This window comes from Acomys minous (assembly GCF_964271855.1).
Source record: "Acomys minous genome assembly, chromosome: 7".
In the NCBI taxonomy this organism is placed as follows: domain Eukaryota; kingdom Metazoa; phylum Chordata; class Mammalia; order Rodentia; family Muridae; genus Acomys; species Acomys minous.
Window position 1 is genome coordinate 49,477,459 of NC_140488.1, and position 13,679 is coordinate 49,491,137.

Here is a 13,679-nt window from a genome sequence, read left to right on the forward strand (position 1 = left end):
GGCATGGATCTCTGTGAGTTCGAACTGAGACCAGACCGATCTACAGAGCGAGTTCCAGGAGATCCCCGAGTTTGAATGAAACACTTCCTGTATTGGTTCCACTAATTGCGATGGCTCTGTGTCCAAGCTTGAGACGTGGCCTAGTAAAATCTGAGGGCAGGCAGTGTTTATGTCTCACTCAGAGATGGGTTTAATTTTTATAGGTAACTTTCTTTTTTCTTAGGCTAAGAGTATTTAGGGAAGTGGACCTGCGCATACGCCAAGCCGAGTAGCAATGTGGCGCATGATTGGCGCGCTCAGATGGCGTAAATATCTGGTGACGAGTCAGGTGACGCCGAGGAGCCAATCAGATTTCTCCAGTCACTGGTTTAAATGGGAAAGGCGGGACTGTTCCGAGGACGGCTTCCTTCATTCACGTGGCATCGGCCGCCTCCGCTGCCGCCATCGGGAAAGCCTCTCAGAAAATGAGTGGCTGCCACTGCTGAACACATGAACCGTCTTACTTAGGTAAACTACGAGGAAGTTAAACCTGTTTGGGGCTAAATGACAAGGGGAGAGGGATTAATCTGTGACCGGGACGGAGGATTCCCCAGTGGTTCTGAATCGGCTTGCCTTTGGTGCGTTTCTTTTGAGGTGATGCTGTGTCTGGAGGCCGGTCTTTCTCCCGAGGTAGCGGTAGCTCAGGAGAGTTAGATTCCTGAGAAGGACTTGGTATTTCTACAGCTGTGCTGCGCGGATTTGGAGTTCTGCGTCAACCTGCCGGAACGTCTCTTATGGGCCAGCTCTTTAAAACAGTAAGGACCGAACTGTGTAGATTTGTATTTCGCTTTCTACAGGATTTAATTAGTTTGGTTTTCACTCCTGAAGAGCACGTACATGCTCATGGACCTTGCTTCATACTTGCCATAGAGGAACGTGATTTTGTTTAGTGTAATAGGCTCTCAGATGCTTTGGAAGTTTTCCAGTCAAGGTGGCCATGCAACTTCTCACGGGTCTTTACGATCCCCCGGCTTCTGTCTCTAGTGATGTCATTACAGATGTGTATCTCAGAACCTCTTTAGATTACAAACTGAACTTAGGTGCATAACACAGTTTTCCTGCCCCCATATTACCCTAGTATACATAACTTACAACTCTAAAAGGGTTACCAGAAACAGGGAGATGAATATTGCTGAAGTCCTAATAAGTAAACCACCTATTTCATTTGTATTTTATGGTTTATTCATGTAATGTTGTCATTGTTGTCCAGGATTCCATTTAGGATACTTCAGTGCGTTTAGTCATCGTTTCTCCATAGTCACATCTACGAGGACAATTCCACAATCATCACTGAAGTTTAGAAGCTGAACACATCTGAAGATTTCTGGTCAGGTACACATTAAATTTTTTTCAATTTCTGTCAATTTGCGTTTGTCTCACTTAAGAATATTCCATTATATGCACAAAAATGGGTTTTGCTGTGGCATTTAAAAGCACATATATTTTTATTGCATACCATATATAATACATATATATCTATATACATATACATATATTGCCTTTTTGAGTTTCTCTGTGTAGCCTTGGCTGTCCTGGACTCACTTTATAAAGCAGGTTGGCCTCAGACTCACAGCGATCCTCCTGTCCCTCCCTGCGGTGTGCTTGGATTAAAAGCCTCTGCCAATATGCACAGCTTATAATATATATGTATATATTTAATAAAAATCATATAAGGACTGATTGTTTGAAGTAGAAGGATTATAGGAAAAGGAAAATGGATGGAGGGAGAAAAGAACATTATCAGGTCAATATAAGTAGGGAACAAGTGCGTGTATGTCTACATATGTATTACATATGTGTGTTTAAATACATTTTTAAGTCTAAATATTGCATATGAGAGAACCTATGTTACATTTGTCTTCCGCATTTGACAAAATCAATGTGTAACTGTTCCTTTTCCCTACAACCTCCTCAGCATTTGTTGTTATTTGTTTTCTTCCTTATTTTAAAAAAAATTTGGTTTTTTGTTTTATTTCGTTTTCTTTATCCAGACCGGTTTTCTCTTTTAGTCCTAGAAGTCCTGGACTTGGCTTTGTAGACCTTGCTGGCAATGATTTCACAGAGATCTGCCTGACTTTGCCTCAGGGGTGCTGGGAATAAAGGCATCCCAAACCCAGCTATTAGCTTTCTTTCTTTTATCTTTCTTAATTTCTTTTTTTTTTAACCTTGAGACAAAGTCTCTCTGTGTAGCCTTGGCTGTCCTGGAACCTCCTTTTAGACTAGGCTAGCCTTGAACTCACAGAGGGGTACCATAGTGCTGGGAATACAGGTCTTTGGTACTGTGCCCAAGTCTGTTTTCTTTTTTTTATAAAAGTATATATTATATTATAATTGCGTGTGTTTGTGTATACACATGAATGCAATGCCCTCGAGGGCAGAAAAGGATGTCAGATCTCCTAGAGCTAGAGTTAGCAGGAGTTGTGACCTACTTGATACGGGTGCTTGGCATCAAACTTGGGTCCTCTCGAAGGGCAGTGAGCCATCTCTCCGGCCTGTCACTCTACTGTTTAATTAAACAGCTGTAGTAAAACATTTTTACTAAGCTCCAGAAAGAAGAAATAGAACATCAAAACAAAGCACAGCAGAGCAGAGGATGTTGGGTGAACAGCTGCCTGCATGCTGGCCTCACCTCTCAGACTAGGCCACATGCAAGGTAACTGTCTAGGGGGGCTCAGCCTTGCATGCTACCATTCTCTAGTTGCCTGATCTTTGGAAATTTCATATCCATTAGGAATCTTTCAAATTGCTGCTATAATGGCAGAGACATGATTCAATTATACCTCCAAATTAATTGAGAGATGTATTTAAGGGCTAGAGTGAAATATCTGTCTCTAAGCGCTCAGTAAATATTATCTTCACCTTCCTTTAATAGTAATCTTTCCTAGAAAAAGAACAAATGGCCTCAGGTTTGGATGGGCGTAATGTCTAACTGTGCCTGGCTGTTACTTGTTTTCTTGTATTCTCCCTTTCTGTCTGGGAACCGTATACTTTCAGAATGCTTTTGATGAACATTTATGTAATGACTGTGATGTTTAACATCATAAAATCCATTTATTGGCCGTGTGTATTCCTTTGAGAACTGTTCAGTGCATTTGGCATGTGTTGATTTGGTGGTTCCTTTATTTGGTGATTAAATGTTGACTTGTCTATAGATTGTAGATATTAATCATGTCAGATAGTGGGAAAGCATTGTGGCCATGCTGATGTTTGTCTCTTCTCTCTTACTTATTTTCTTTGCTTGGCAGAAGCTTGTTTACTTCATACAATCCTTTCACTCAGTTCTTATTGTTTCCTGAGCTGTTTCCAGGGTCCCTATATCTTAAAGCATTTTCAGCCTGTTCTTGTGAGAGAGGTTTCAGTATGTACCATCACACATTAGGAACTTTGATCTATGTTGATTTAGATTTGGTGAAGAGTGAGGGACAGGGGCCTGACATCTCAGCACTCAGGGAAGCAGAGGCAGGCAGATCGCTGAGAGTTCGAGGCCAGCCTGCTCTACAAAGGGCATCCAGGTCAGGCAGGGAGGGCTGTGTTACACAGAGAAACCCAGTCCCAAAAAAGAAAAAGATGATTTAAAAAAGTATGAGTGTCCCTGACTATATGTCTGAGCCATCTATTCCAATCTGGGGGTCTCCATATGTCTCTTTTTCCTGTAGTGGCATTCATTTTTGTTTCTGTGGCTCCAGGGTGTCATCTGAGAACAGGTATTGTGTGTGCTTCCTCCATCATTGCTCTGCTGCAGCTTTTGCTTTGGCTAACTGTGGTCTTTTGTTCTTGTCTCTGTATTTTGGACCATGCTTTTAGTTCGTGCTAAATATAATTGGTGTTTTGCAAGGCATTTCATTGTACCTGAGTGTAACTTTCAGTAACATGGTCATTTGCCTCATCTGTGTGTACGGGAAGCCTTTCTCTCTTCTAGTGTCTCTTTCCATTTCTTCAGTGTTTCAAAGTTTCATTTGTTCACATATTTCAGTCCCTCGGGTTTATTCCTAGGCATTTTAAAATTGGAAACAACTTTACATGCAATTGCTTTTCTGATTCCTTTCATAGCATCATGTGTTTTCGGTGAGTGTGAACTGGATTTTTATGTTGCTGTGAATCTGGCCTCATTAGTGAAAGTATTAGGTACACCTTAGTGCTTGTGTTTGAGTGTTTGTACTCTTTTAACCCTTTGAGCTTTTCCCTTGCCCAGAGAGAGATTATTTAACCCCATCCTTTCTTGTTTGTATCCCACTTACTTCCTCCTTTTGTATCATTGTTGTACGCAAAACCTTCCAGCAGCATATTGAAAATAGTTTGAGAGAGCAGGCCCCATTGTATTATTCCCTGACTTTAGATGAAGAAGTCTCTGGTTTTCACTGTTTAGATTAATGTCAGCTACAAGTTGGCCATGAACCTTCATAGCTTTTGTCATGAGCATATCTGTATCTTTTCACAAGGCCTTTTCTCTGTGTCCTTACTTTTTTTAGGATGTGTCCTTTTTAAGCCAGCACTCTTTGCTGTCTCTTTTTCGGATCATCCCATGCTCTCTGCTCTAATCCTATGTTCTGAGCTCTATTACAACTTTAGTGATTTGTGTCACCGAAACCATCTGGTGTCCCTGATAAGAATCCACCTAGATGATGCTTTGCTGGGGGTGGTGAGCATGCTGCAGGACCTGAGTTTAGTTTACCCAGTTTCACCTTGGTTATTTATTTCTTTTATGATCTTGATGTTTAAGTGGATAATTTCCTAGAATCTTGTTCCAGCCCTAATATTCTATAGGTTAACTGATACAGTCTGCATGTGAACCTTTCTACTCTTCTTTTTGTTTGTTTGTTATTTAGTTCTAATGTTTCTATTTCTTCTCTTTTCAAACTCACAATGTCCTGCTGACGTACTCATGCATGTTTCTGGTTTGCATCTCCAGGTCCTTAGTTGAATTCCTTCACCTGCTACTTTGAATCTTCTCTGAAATCGCCGAGAGTCCTATTTTGTGTGGTGTTTGAATTCTCAGTGGAGCCCTCCAACCACTTTATTGTCTTTAATTTACACATTTGAGAGTTTGTGAGCCTTTCCCATGCTTTTCATATGACCTATGCATCTGTGCTGTGATGTCTCCATCACCTGCTCTTGGTATCTCTTCACGGTTTATTTGGAGATGTTAGTGAGCAGCCTCCTCCAGTGGGGTAAACCTTCAGTACTGTTTAGAGAGGACCAAAAGTAAGCACTGGATCACCATCATAGACCATGTCTTTAAAGAGACACAAAGTTTCTTACATCCAACTACCACAGCGCAAATGGGAAAAGATCAGGAATCAGGAATATACTGTGCAGTGAACCATAGAGTTAAAACTGAATGTGGACCAAAGTGGAAACAGTAAACTGAGCAAATGAATTGGGTGGGTGGGAGGAACCCAGGGACAGGCAATGCCTAATAAAAGAAAGGAAAGTGGAGAAGGGAAAAGTCGAAGCATGTTAGGAAGTGGAGGGGAAAGGACAGGGATAGAAGCACATTAGTTAGAACAAATATGTGAACAAACTAGGTAATTGTAACCAAAGGAATAAATGCTAGAAGGTTTAAAGTGCTGGAAGGTATAAATCATACCAAAGCCCAGCAGGGAAAAGAAAAGAGGAAACACATTGGGATATACAATTTATATTTAATGTCTACATCTTGTAGGTGCTTGTTTCTAGGCCCACTGTTGGAGTGAGAGAACTGAGAATTGACTTTGGGTTTTCTCATCTTTATTAACTTATAGGTTTGTGCTGATCCACGATGAGTCAAAGGTCAGTAGTCTGACAGATTCTCTCTCCCTCTCTCTCTCTCTCTCTGTGTGTGTGTGTGTGTGTGTGTGTGTGCGCGCGCGCGCGCATCTGTGTTTCCCACTTAGCCCCACTATGTATTCAATGCTTTTTTTTACCTGTGGGGGCGCAGTTCTTCCTCCCTCCAGAGACTCGCCCATTTGCAAATTATGAGGTTGCGGATGCCCATGCATGGTGATGAGTATCTAATGTGTGTTTTAAGATTTGACAAGGAAATCACCCTGAGATTTGTGTAAGGGGTTTGATCTCAGTGCGTTATTATCCCACCCACAAGGAGATCAGGCTACTGAAACATTTAAGGCTTATCTTTTCTTAACCTACTACTGTTTTGCTTGTTTCTATAATTTTGTTTTATTTTTAAGTTGTTGCATTTGTGTTTGTTATAGGTGTTTATGTGCAGGCGGGTACATGTCAAAATCTCTATGGATGTCTGAGGACAATTTTTCACGGTAAGTTTTTTGATTTGGTATTAAAGGTAATAGTTAAGAATATTCTCATTCTGTGTTTCTTTCGCTTTATCAGACTCTTAATTTCCCCCTTTGCTTTTTCCCCGTAAATACTGTATGTCTTTGAATGATCCTCATGGCCTGTTTGACTTTACACTTTCTCAGAAACTGCATTTCAAACTGGAAGTTTCATTTGTTTATTTTTAAAAATAATTTCATTGATTATTTGAAAATATCACCCAGTGTAGTTCAAACATATTCCCACCTTCAACTCAGTCTTCTCTACACTCTCCAACCCTTCCATCCCTTGACAGCCAAGGGAATTTTCTTATCATTTTCACATGGGTCTATTCATTTTTAACATACATTAGTTATTTTTCGTAATGGAATTCACTGTGTATTTCCATACCTTCCTGCACCCTACACTAACATGTCCTGTAATTCTCTTCCCACCTTGACACTGTATGTGGCACCCCCACTAGATGCTTAGAAGTTCTATTTTCAGGAAGATTGTTACCACATATGGGAGAGAGCGTAAGGATTTTAATTAGACATCTTTGGGAGGTTTGTTTCATTGAACTGTAGTTCTCCTTTTTCCTTTAGGATACATTATTTTTATTATATGATTATATTGTGACTAATCTTTCTGGGTATAGGCCAGGTCAGTTTGAAGCTCCTAACCATTTTCTCTTATTTATATCCCTTGTAATTTTGGAGTATCTCTACATGCCATGAGAGGGATGCCAGGATGACAAGTTATGGACTAGAATGACGTTCTTTTTTTTTTTTTATAATCGCAGTTAATTTGATGTCTTAGAATTCTCTAAAGATAATGATGATGCTATCCCTTGTATACTTGTATACTATTGAGATGAAATATCATTTCACTAAGTGATCCAAATTGGGTTCTACTAACAGTGTTCATTTCTATTGACATTTCATCACTTTCACAGGTTTATGTGTGTGTGTGTGTATATATATATATATATATTTACATATATATGTACATATATATGTAAAGCAGTTGTTATATATATATATATATTCATATACAAATAGCCATAATATACTCACAGGCATATGTCTATTACATACAAGTAGAGGTCTCTAGAAGTGGCTGTTTTACTACCAAAAGTTAGCATGTTGTTAATACTGTTTGCAAAGAAGATACTGTGGATGTTGTCAAATTTTCTAAATGATTCTCACTCTGATGCAGATTCATTAAGATGGACTTCAAGGAACCACCCACACTGTTGGATATTGCTATACAATGTCTTTTGCACCATGAGCCTTTAGCAATTCAAGCTCTCCAGGAGATCCCAAGGGAGCTTTTTGTTCCATTGTTCACTGCTGCCTTCAAGGGTAGACATGAGAAGATACTTTCAGCAATGATGAAGAGTTGGCCATTTTTCTGCCTCCATGTCGGGCCATTACTCATGCAGGAAGCCCAGCGCAAAATGTGGAAGGTCATGGTTGAGAGTCTTGAGCTTTTTCCTGCTGAGAACCCAGCTTTTAGGTAAGACTCTGTATAACGGAGGTGTAGTAAGATACAGGAGGTTATGCCATTGTCTGCTATTCTCTCAGAGGTAGTGTAGGCTAGTAGTGAAAGAGAAGATGAGACTGTTAGTCTAAACCTTGAGGTGACTTTGAAACAAGTGTCTCACAATATTGGATACGGAATGTAAAGGATCGAGGACAATATTGATGGATTTGTATTGTGGTATTACTATTTACATTGAAGTAAGACTTGAGTGTTAAGTCGGCTGAGGATTGGTGGCGAATTAAAGGAAACAGTCGTGAATGATGTTTACTTTTCATGGGAATGACTTGTTGGCATTAAGTCAGTATAAGGAATGTAAACCAAGAATAAAGTGAATTTTCCGAGTGCACAGTAATCCATGATCTTGAGGAGATCCCAAGATAACTTTGTTCTGTTGTTCAATGCTGCCTCAGTGGATGGGCATAAGATGCACTGACAGCAATGGTGAAGTTTGACCCTTTTTCTCACACTGCATTAGTCCTTAGGCATACCTGTTGCAAGAGAACACCAGCTAGCTGTGGTATTTTATCTTCCACAGTTTGTTATGGTAGATGTGGAAAAATGGGTGTAAGGTGTTGGTCTGTCAGGTGAGAGTAACATGAAAACTCTGGGGTATTACAGAGGGTTTTACTTTGGTAATTGAGGTTCATGAGTCTGCTATTGATAGATATACATAAAATGGAGGCGGGAGCAGCAAGGCCTGTGGGATTCAATTGATATATAAAATATTGAAGGATAGTAAAGGCTATAGAATTTGCATAGGAAAGTCTTGCTGATAGCTGGTATATAGAACGAAAAAAAAGGAGGAGATCATTTTGTCACTACATGTTATTATTGATGCCGCTTGGTTATATTAATATTTGCTACCTCTCAGATGTTCTATGTTTTTTTAACCTACAGGAGCCCTAAACTGAGGATCCTAGATTTAACTCAGCATCCTGGCTGCAAGACCAAATGCCCTGTGATCACTACTACATGCAAACCCTGTTTGCGTTCTTGCACTAACTCTGAGCGCTCTCTCATGAAAGTCGAAAGCCAATGTAGTAGTTTAAGCTCAGAATCTGAGAGTCAGTCCCCGAAGACAACTATGGAATTACTAGTGAGCCTTTCCCTTGATAGGGCCTTTAGGGAAAATGAATTTTTTGCTTTGCTTCTGAGTAAAGTTGAGCAGAGCTTGGGATCTTTGCACCTGTGCTGCCGTGATTTGCGCATTAAGAAGTTGAATGAGTGCAGAAGTGCCTTAAGCCACCTTGATCTGAAATGTGTTTCTCACCTGGCAGTTGATGAGGCTTCCCTCATTAGTGTCCTGTCCCTTCTGGGGCTGACTGTAAACTTAGATAGTCTGAGCCTGTCTAAAATCACTTGTAGATCTTTCAATGGAAGAGCCTTTAGAAATTTCCTTTCCCAACTGAGATGTATGGACCACCTCAAGGAGCTCAGCTTGTCCTCATTCTGCCTCACCGATCATCTTGAACATGTCCTGAGGTAAGAGCTTGGGATAGGTACTGGGTGTCCGTTAATAGCGTATTTTTAGGATGAGAAAAAGAATTCATCTTTCACATTCCGTGTTAGCATGCGCAATGCTGTGGGTTTAAAAACAGCCATGAAAGGGCATCGGCACCTTTTTCTAATTGAAGAGAAAAACAGAGTTGTAGTAAACAGAGATGTAGTAAACTACATCTAAGCGCATGCAGGCAGTGTGTGCAGTGAAGGTGAAAAGAGCAGTGCAGTACTTCTCTAGCCATCACTAGATGAAGAGGAGGAATTGAGAGAAAGTTTATGTTGTGGCACAGGCGCACATACTTATAGCTATGTATACCCATAGACTATGGGCCAGACAAAATCCCTAATGTGCTATCTCCAAGGTTCAGGCCAGGAATGTGGAGGCTGTCATTCATGGGCAGGACACAGGGAGCTTTCGTTTGCTTGCGCCCTCTACCCTATCTCTTCCAAGCAGCTGAACTAGTCCCACCTTTAATTATATTCTGGTTACTAAGTACATAATATTTTCACTGAGCTCTCCACACACCTCTATAGCCATATCTTGTATGCATTATCAATATTAAAATAGCTTTTGTTAAAGTGATAAAGTATGTTTCACAGATGCACAAGTCTACTAAGTATGTGAAAGCCCACAGCATTAGCTGCTAATGCAATATATGTGCAAAATACATTACTCTAGATTCCAGGATATAACTCCCCTCTCATAGTGCACATTTTCCAGAAATTCTTGTTTGTTTCCTCTCTGCAGAGTACTACCAGCTGATTTGTATTTTTTGCAACTGCCATTCTGTGAACTTTCTTACAGCGACTTCAAGTTTCTGTCTCAGTGCCCTCAAGTCAACCATTTAAAATTGTTGGATATCAGCAACAATGCAATATGTTCGGAAGATTATGAACCCTTTTTTTGTCTCCTGGAGAATCTCTCTTGTACCTTGCAGCATCTGGCAATGAACCATTGCCTTTTAACAGATGCTACACTCACTGCTCTGGCCCCGGCCCTGAGCCGCTGTTCCCAACTCCGTTTGTTCAGCTTTTCTTCTAATCCCATTACTATGCCTATGCTCATGAGAATTCTTGAGTACTTAACGCCCATGACGCAGCTGAAATATGTGATGTATCCTATTCCCATGCATTGCTATGAGAGATGGCACGTTCGGTGCAGTTTGGATCGACAGAAACTTGCTGGTGTGAATGCACAGTTGAAGATCATGCTGCAGGAGGCAGAAAGGGACGACATGTGTTGGATCACTTACACTGGTTAAATTGCATACTCCAACACAGTTTCAACTTGATATGTTCCCCTAAGTGCTGAACGGATTTTTTGTTGTTGTTGTTAGTAATTCCACAGAGTTAACACAAACCGGTCCTTATGTTGTAGGAAAATACAGTTAAAAAGTATAGGTGTGTAACGGATTTCAATAGCGAGTAACTTAGAAGAAAATGGAGGACTTTGAGAGTAGCCGTGTGTCTCTTGACTATTGTTCTTGATAGTATTTCATCTTACCTACTAACATTTGACGTAGAGAATTTGGAAAGACTACATGATGAAATGTCACAGCTCCATCTTCAATGAGCTTTATGTGAGGATAGGTAACACCATTCGCGACAATCTAACCTGTCCTACTTCTGGCTTAGGAGGGCAGGTGGTGATTGAAGCCAAACATGTTTATCCCTGAAGTTGTATTAAACTTGTCTACTTAAGACTCTCTTTAGCTGTTTATAGAAAACTATCCGAATTTAACATTGAGGGGAAGAAATGTACAGGCACTATCCATTGCGTGTCTTCATTTTTATTTCATACTCATTTGCCAAGGATCCATTTGGCAGCCTGACAGTAAAGACGAGCAAGGCAGGCTCCTGACTCAAGCCACTCATAGAGAGGCTGAGTGTTTCCGTGCCTCTTCTGCCATTTCTGCACAGTGGAAAGTTATCTTTCACTCTTGGAGTGTAAGTTGTATCTTTCTTGATCTTCTTCCCTGTGCTGTTCAGTGCCTGGTGGACCCTATGATACTGGATCTTTTCTCACAGAATTCGTGCATTCAGTGTTACCATCATGGAAGCTTTCTCTCACATCTGTTTCATGTCTGCCCCCTGTCACTGTACAAAATACCTGGCATGACAGACTGGTAAGGAAGAGAACGTTGTTTCCATGTTTTAGATGGTTCACCAAGGTTGCTTCATTGCGCCTCTTGGGATCTTCGGCAAAGCAGACCATGGTAAAGAGCTTGTGGCAGAGGTAGCTCCTTTCAACACATGAGTCCAGGAAGTGGAGAGAGGGGGAACCTGAGTCTCCCTCAGAAGCTGGACTACACCAATCTGTGTCCCCGAGCTAGCCTGCTCTAAAGTTTCCACCACCTGCCCTGGAGCCATTCTTGAACTAACCTGCTCAAAACTATCACCCGCCTGCCATGGAGCCATCGGCTTGAGTCCAAGATTTCATCATTTGAGCTAGGGAGGACATTTAAGAACCACCCACAACACTGACTTTTCTTCCTTTATATTTTTTCTTTACCACTGGTTCTTTCATGTCAGACATGATTCTTATTGAGTGTTTTGCTGTTTCGTTTCTAGTAACAATTGTTATAATATCGTGAAGCAAATGTGTGCTTGGAGTACCCTATAATTGACACCGCAAGTGTGATTACCCTATAAGTAGAAAAGCATATTGTTTGTTCACGATCTAGTTTAAAACAACCATATAAAAGCAATTAATTAGTAATGTGTTTACTTTGTGAATTCATTGGAAATGAAACATGCAATGAAACTGCATTGAAAAGACACAGCAAAACATGTATACAATTTAGTTTATTCCTGTCACATTCTGAAATGTCAACACGACTGCATTTTAGTAAGTATGAAGGAAAAGAAAAATAATTTATGCAGTGCTTTTTGTGAAATAAATCTAACTGCATTTTAAAGATCTAGCAAGAAAATGCTAGAAACAACGGCATGTCTATATTGCTTCAATTTTGAAATTATAACTTACTGAATTTAAGCTCTACTAAGCAAAAATACAGTTAAAAGCTACAGAATTTTGTTCATAGTTGTCATATGTCAAGATGAAAAATGAAGTACATTTTGGAGATATAAAACCTGAACGTTTACCTAGAAAAGTAAAGTATCCATTCATTACATCCTTGAGATAAAAGATGATCAAAGTGAAGAAGTACAAGTAAAAAAAAGATGCACAATTCTGATGCATTTCTGAACATAGCATCTCAAAGTCTTGGGAGCAAGCCCGGAGAATTAATGGCATTCCCAGTTTTCATGTTGCTTATATTGTGCCATGTTATTTCACAGAATGTAAAAACTTACTAAAATGTCAATGTAACTAGCAAACGGTTTATATTGCTTCCTTGTTAACATCAGACTATTTTGACACTTTATATTAAATGAAACATCAAAATTTAAGTTCAAAAGTCTCATTTAAGTTTTTCTTTTGGTTTTCCTCTTTCCAGTATAACTATATGTTTTCTTGGCATATATATGTAGCTTACTCTCAAATGTTTGCTTTCACCTGACTTGAAAAATAACCCATGCTCAGAGATGATCAGAGCTAATTTTAAAGAATATCCCTCCCGAAGAATTAAGTGCTAATCTATGCCCAATTTCTTCTGTAGTATTGTGTCAAAGACGCACAGGTTGATGTTGGTTCTGGAGCGTTTTCTCACAGGAGGCTTAACTGTGCAGGGTTTTGTTGTTTATTGTGTGCATGCATATATTACAGACATGTGGATGTGGAGCAGATATCACATGAAGGTCTCTTCCTCAGTCAGTCTCCACTCTATTGCTTCAGGTAGGGTTGCTTACTGAATCTGACTGGTTGGACCACAAGGCCCCTTGGTCCTCATGTCCACCTTCAAGTTCTGCTATTACAGGCATTTTCACACTGCCAGCGTACCTCTTTACAGGAGGAGGAGGACAAAGAATATGCCACCAAAAGACCTGCTTTCTGGTGCATGGCACAGGCTGGTGAGGATGTCACTCAGGGGCCTGACAGCCACATGGCCAGCCTGCAACAGGAGCCACCACAGTGTATGTGGTTGACAGATGGGTGGGAGGGAGAAGTGGAGCAGCTTAAGCAGTATGAAGAGAGATGGAACAGGAGGCACAAGGGTGGAGAGAAGTAGCCTGTTGTTAGCAGCTTTCCCCACCACCTGGGGCCATAATGAAGTGTAGACTGAGGCCCCCTCTGAGGGCCATGTCTAGGTCTATGGCTAATGTCCCATCAGGAGTTGGTATTGCCGTACAGATCTGGCCCCATTCCTCACTGACTGCGGTGCTCTGGAGCACTGGCCCCACTTCTCACTGACAGCTGCAGTTGGGAGAGGGGACCCTGCACCCAG

At 40.6% G+C, this 13,679-nt stretch overlaps 1 protein-coding gene across 1 annotated transcript; it reads left to right on the forward strand.

Annotated features, from left to right (window-relative positions):
• Nucleotides 1-755: 755 nt before the first annotated feature.
• LOC311601796 (melanoma antigen preferentially expressed in tumors-like) lies at nucleotides 756-10,874 on the forward strand. The gene is made up of 7 exons (XM_084789533.1): nucleotides 756-794; nucleotides 1,250-1,371; nucleotides 5,781-5,808; nucleotides 6,231-6,293; nucleotides 7,507-7,806; nucleotides 8,731-9,315; nucleotides 10,082-10,874. The coding sequence occupies exons 3-7, from the start codon at nucleotides 5,798-5,800 to the stop codon at nucleotides 10,593-10,595; spliced, it is 1,473 nt and encodes a 490-aa protein (XP_084645659.1). The 5' UTR covers nucleotides 756-794; nucleotides 1,250-1,371; nucleotides 5,781-5,797; the 3' UTR covers nucleotides 10,596-10,874.
• The last annotated feature ends 2,805 nt before the right edge of the window (nucleotides 10,875-13,679 follow it).

Bases quoted from the DNA above. Each gene is read 5' to 3' on its own strand.
- LOC311601796 (XM_084789533.1), top strand. The intron at 6,294-7,506 runs GTAAGTTTTTTG...ACTCTGATGCAG, and splicing joins TCTGAGGACAATTTTTCACG to ATTCATTAAGATGGACTTCA. The intron at 7,807-8,730 runs GTAAGACTCTGT...TTTAACCTACAG, and splicing joins GCTGAGAACCCAGCTTTTAG to GAGCCCTAAACTGAGGATCC.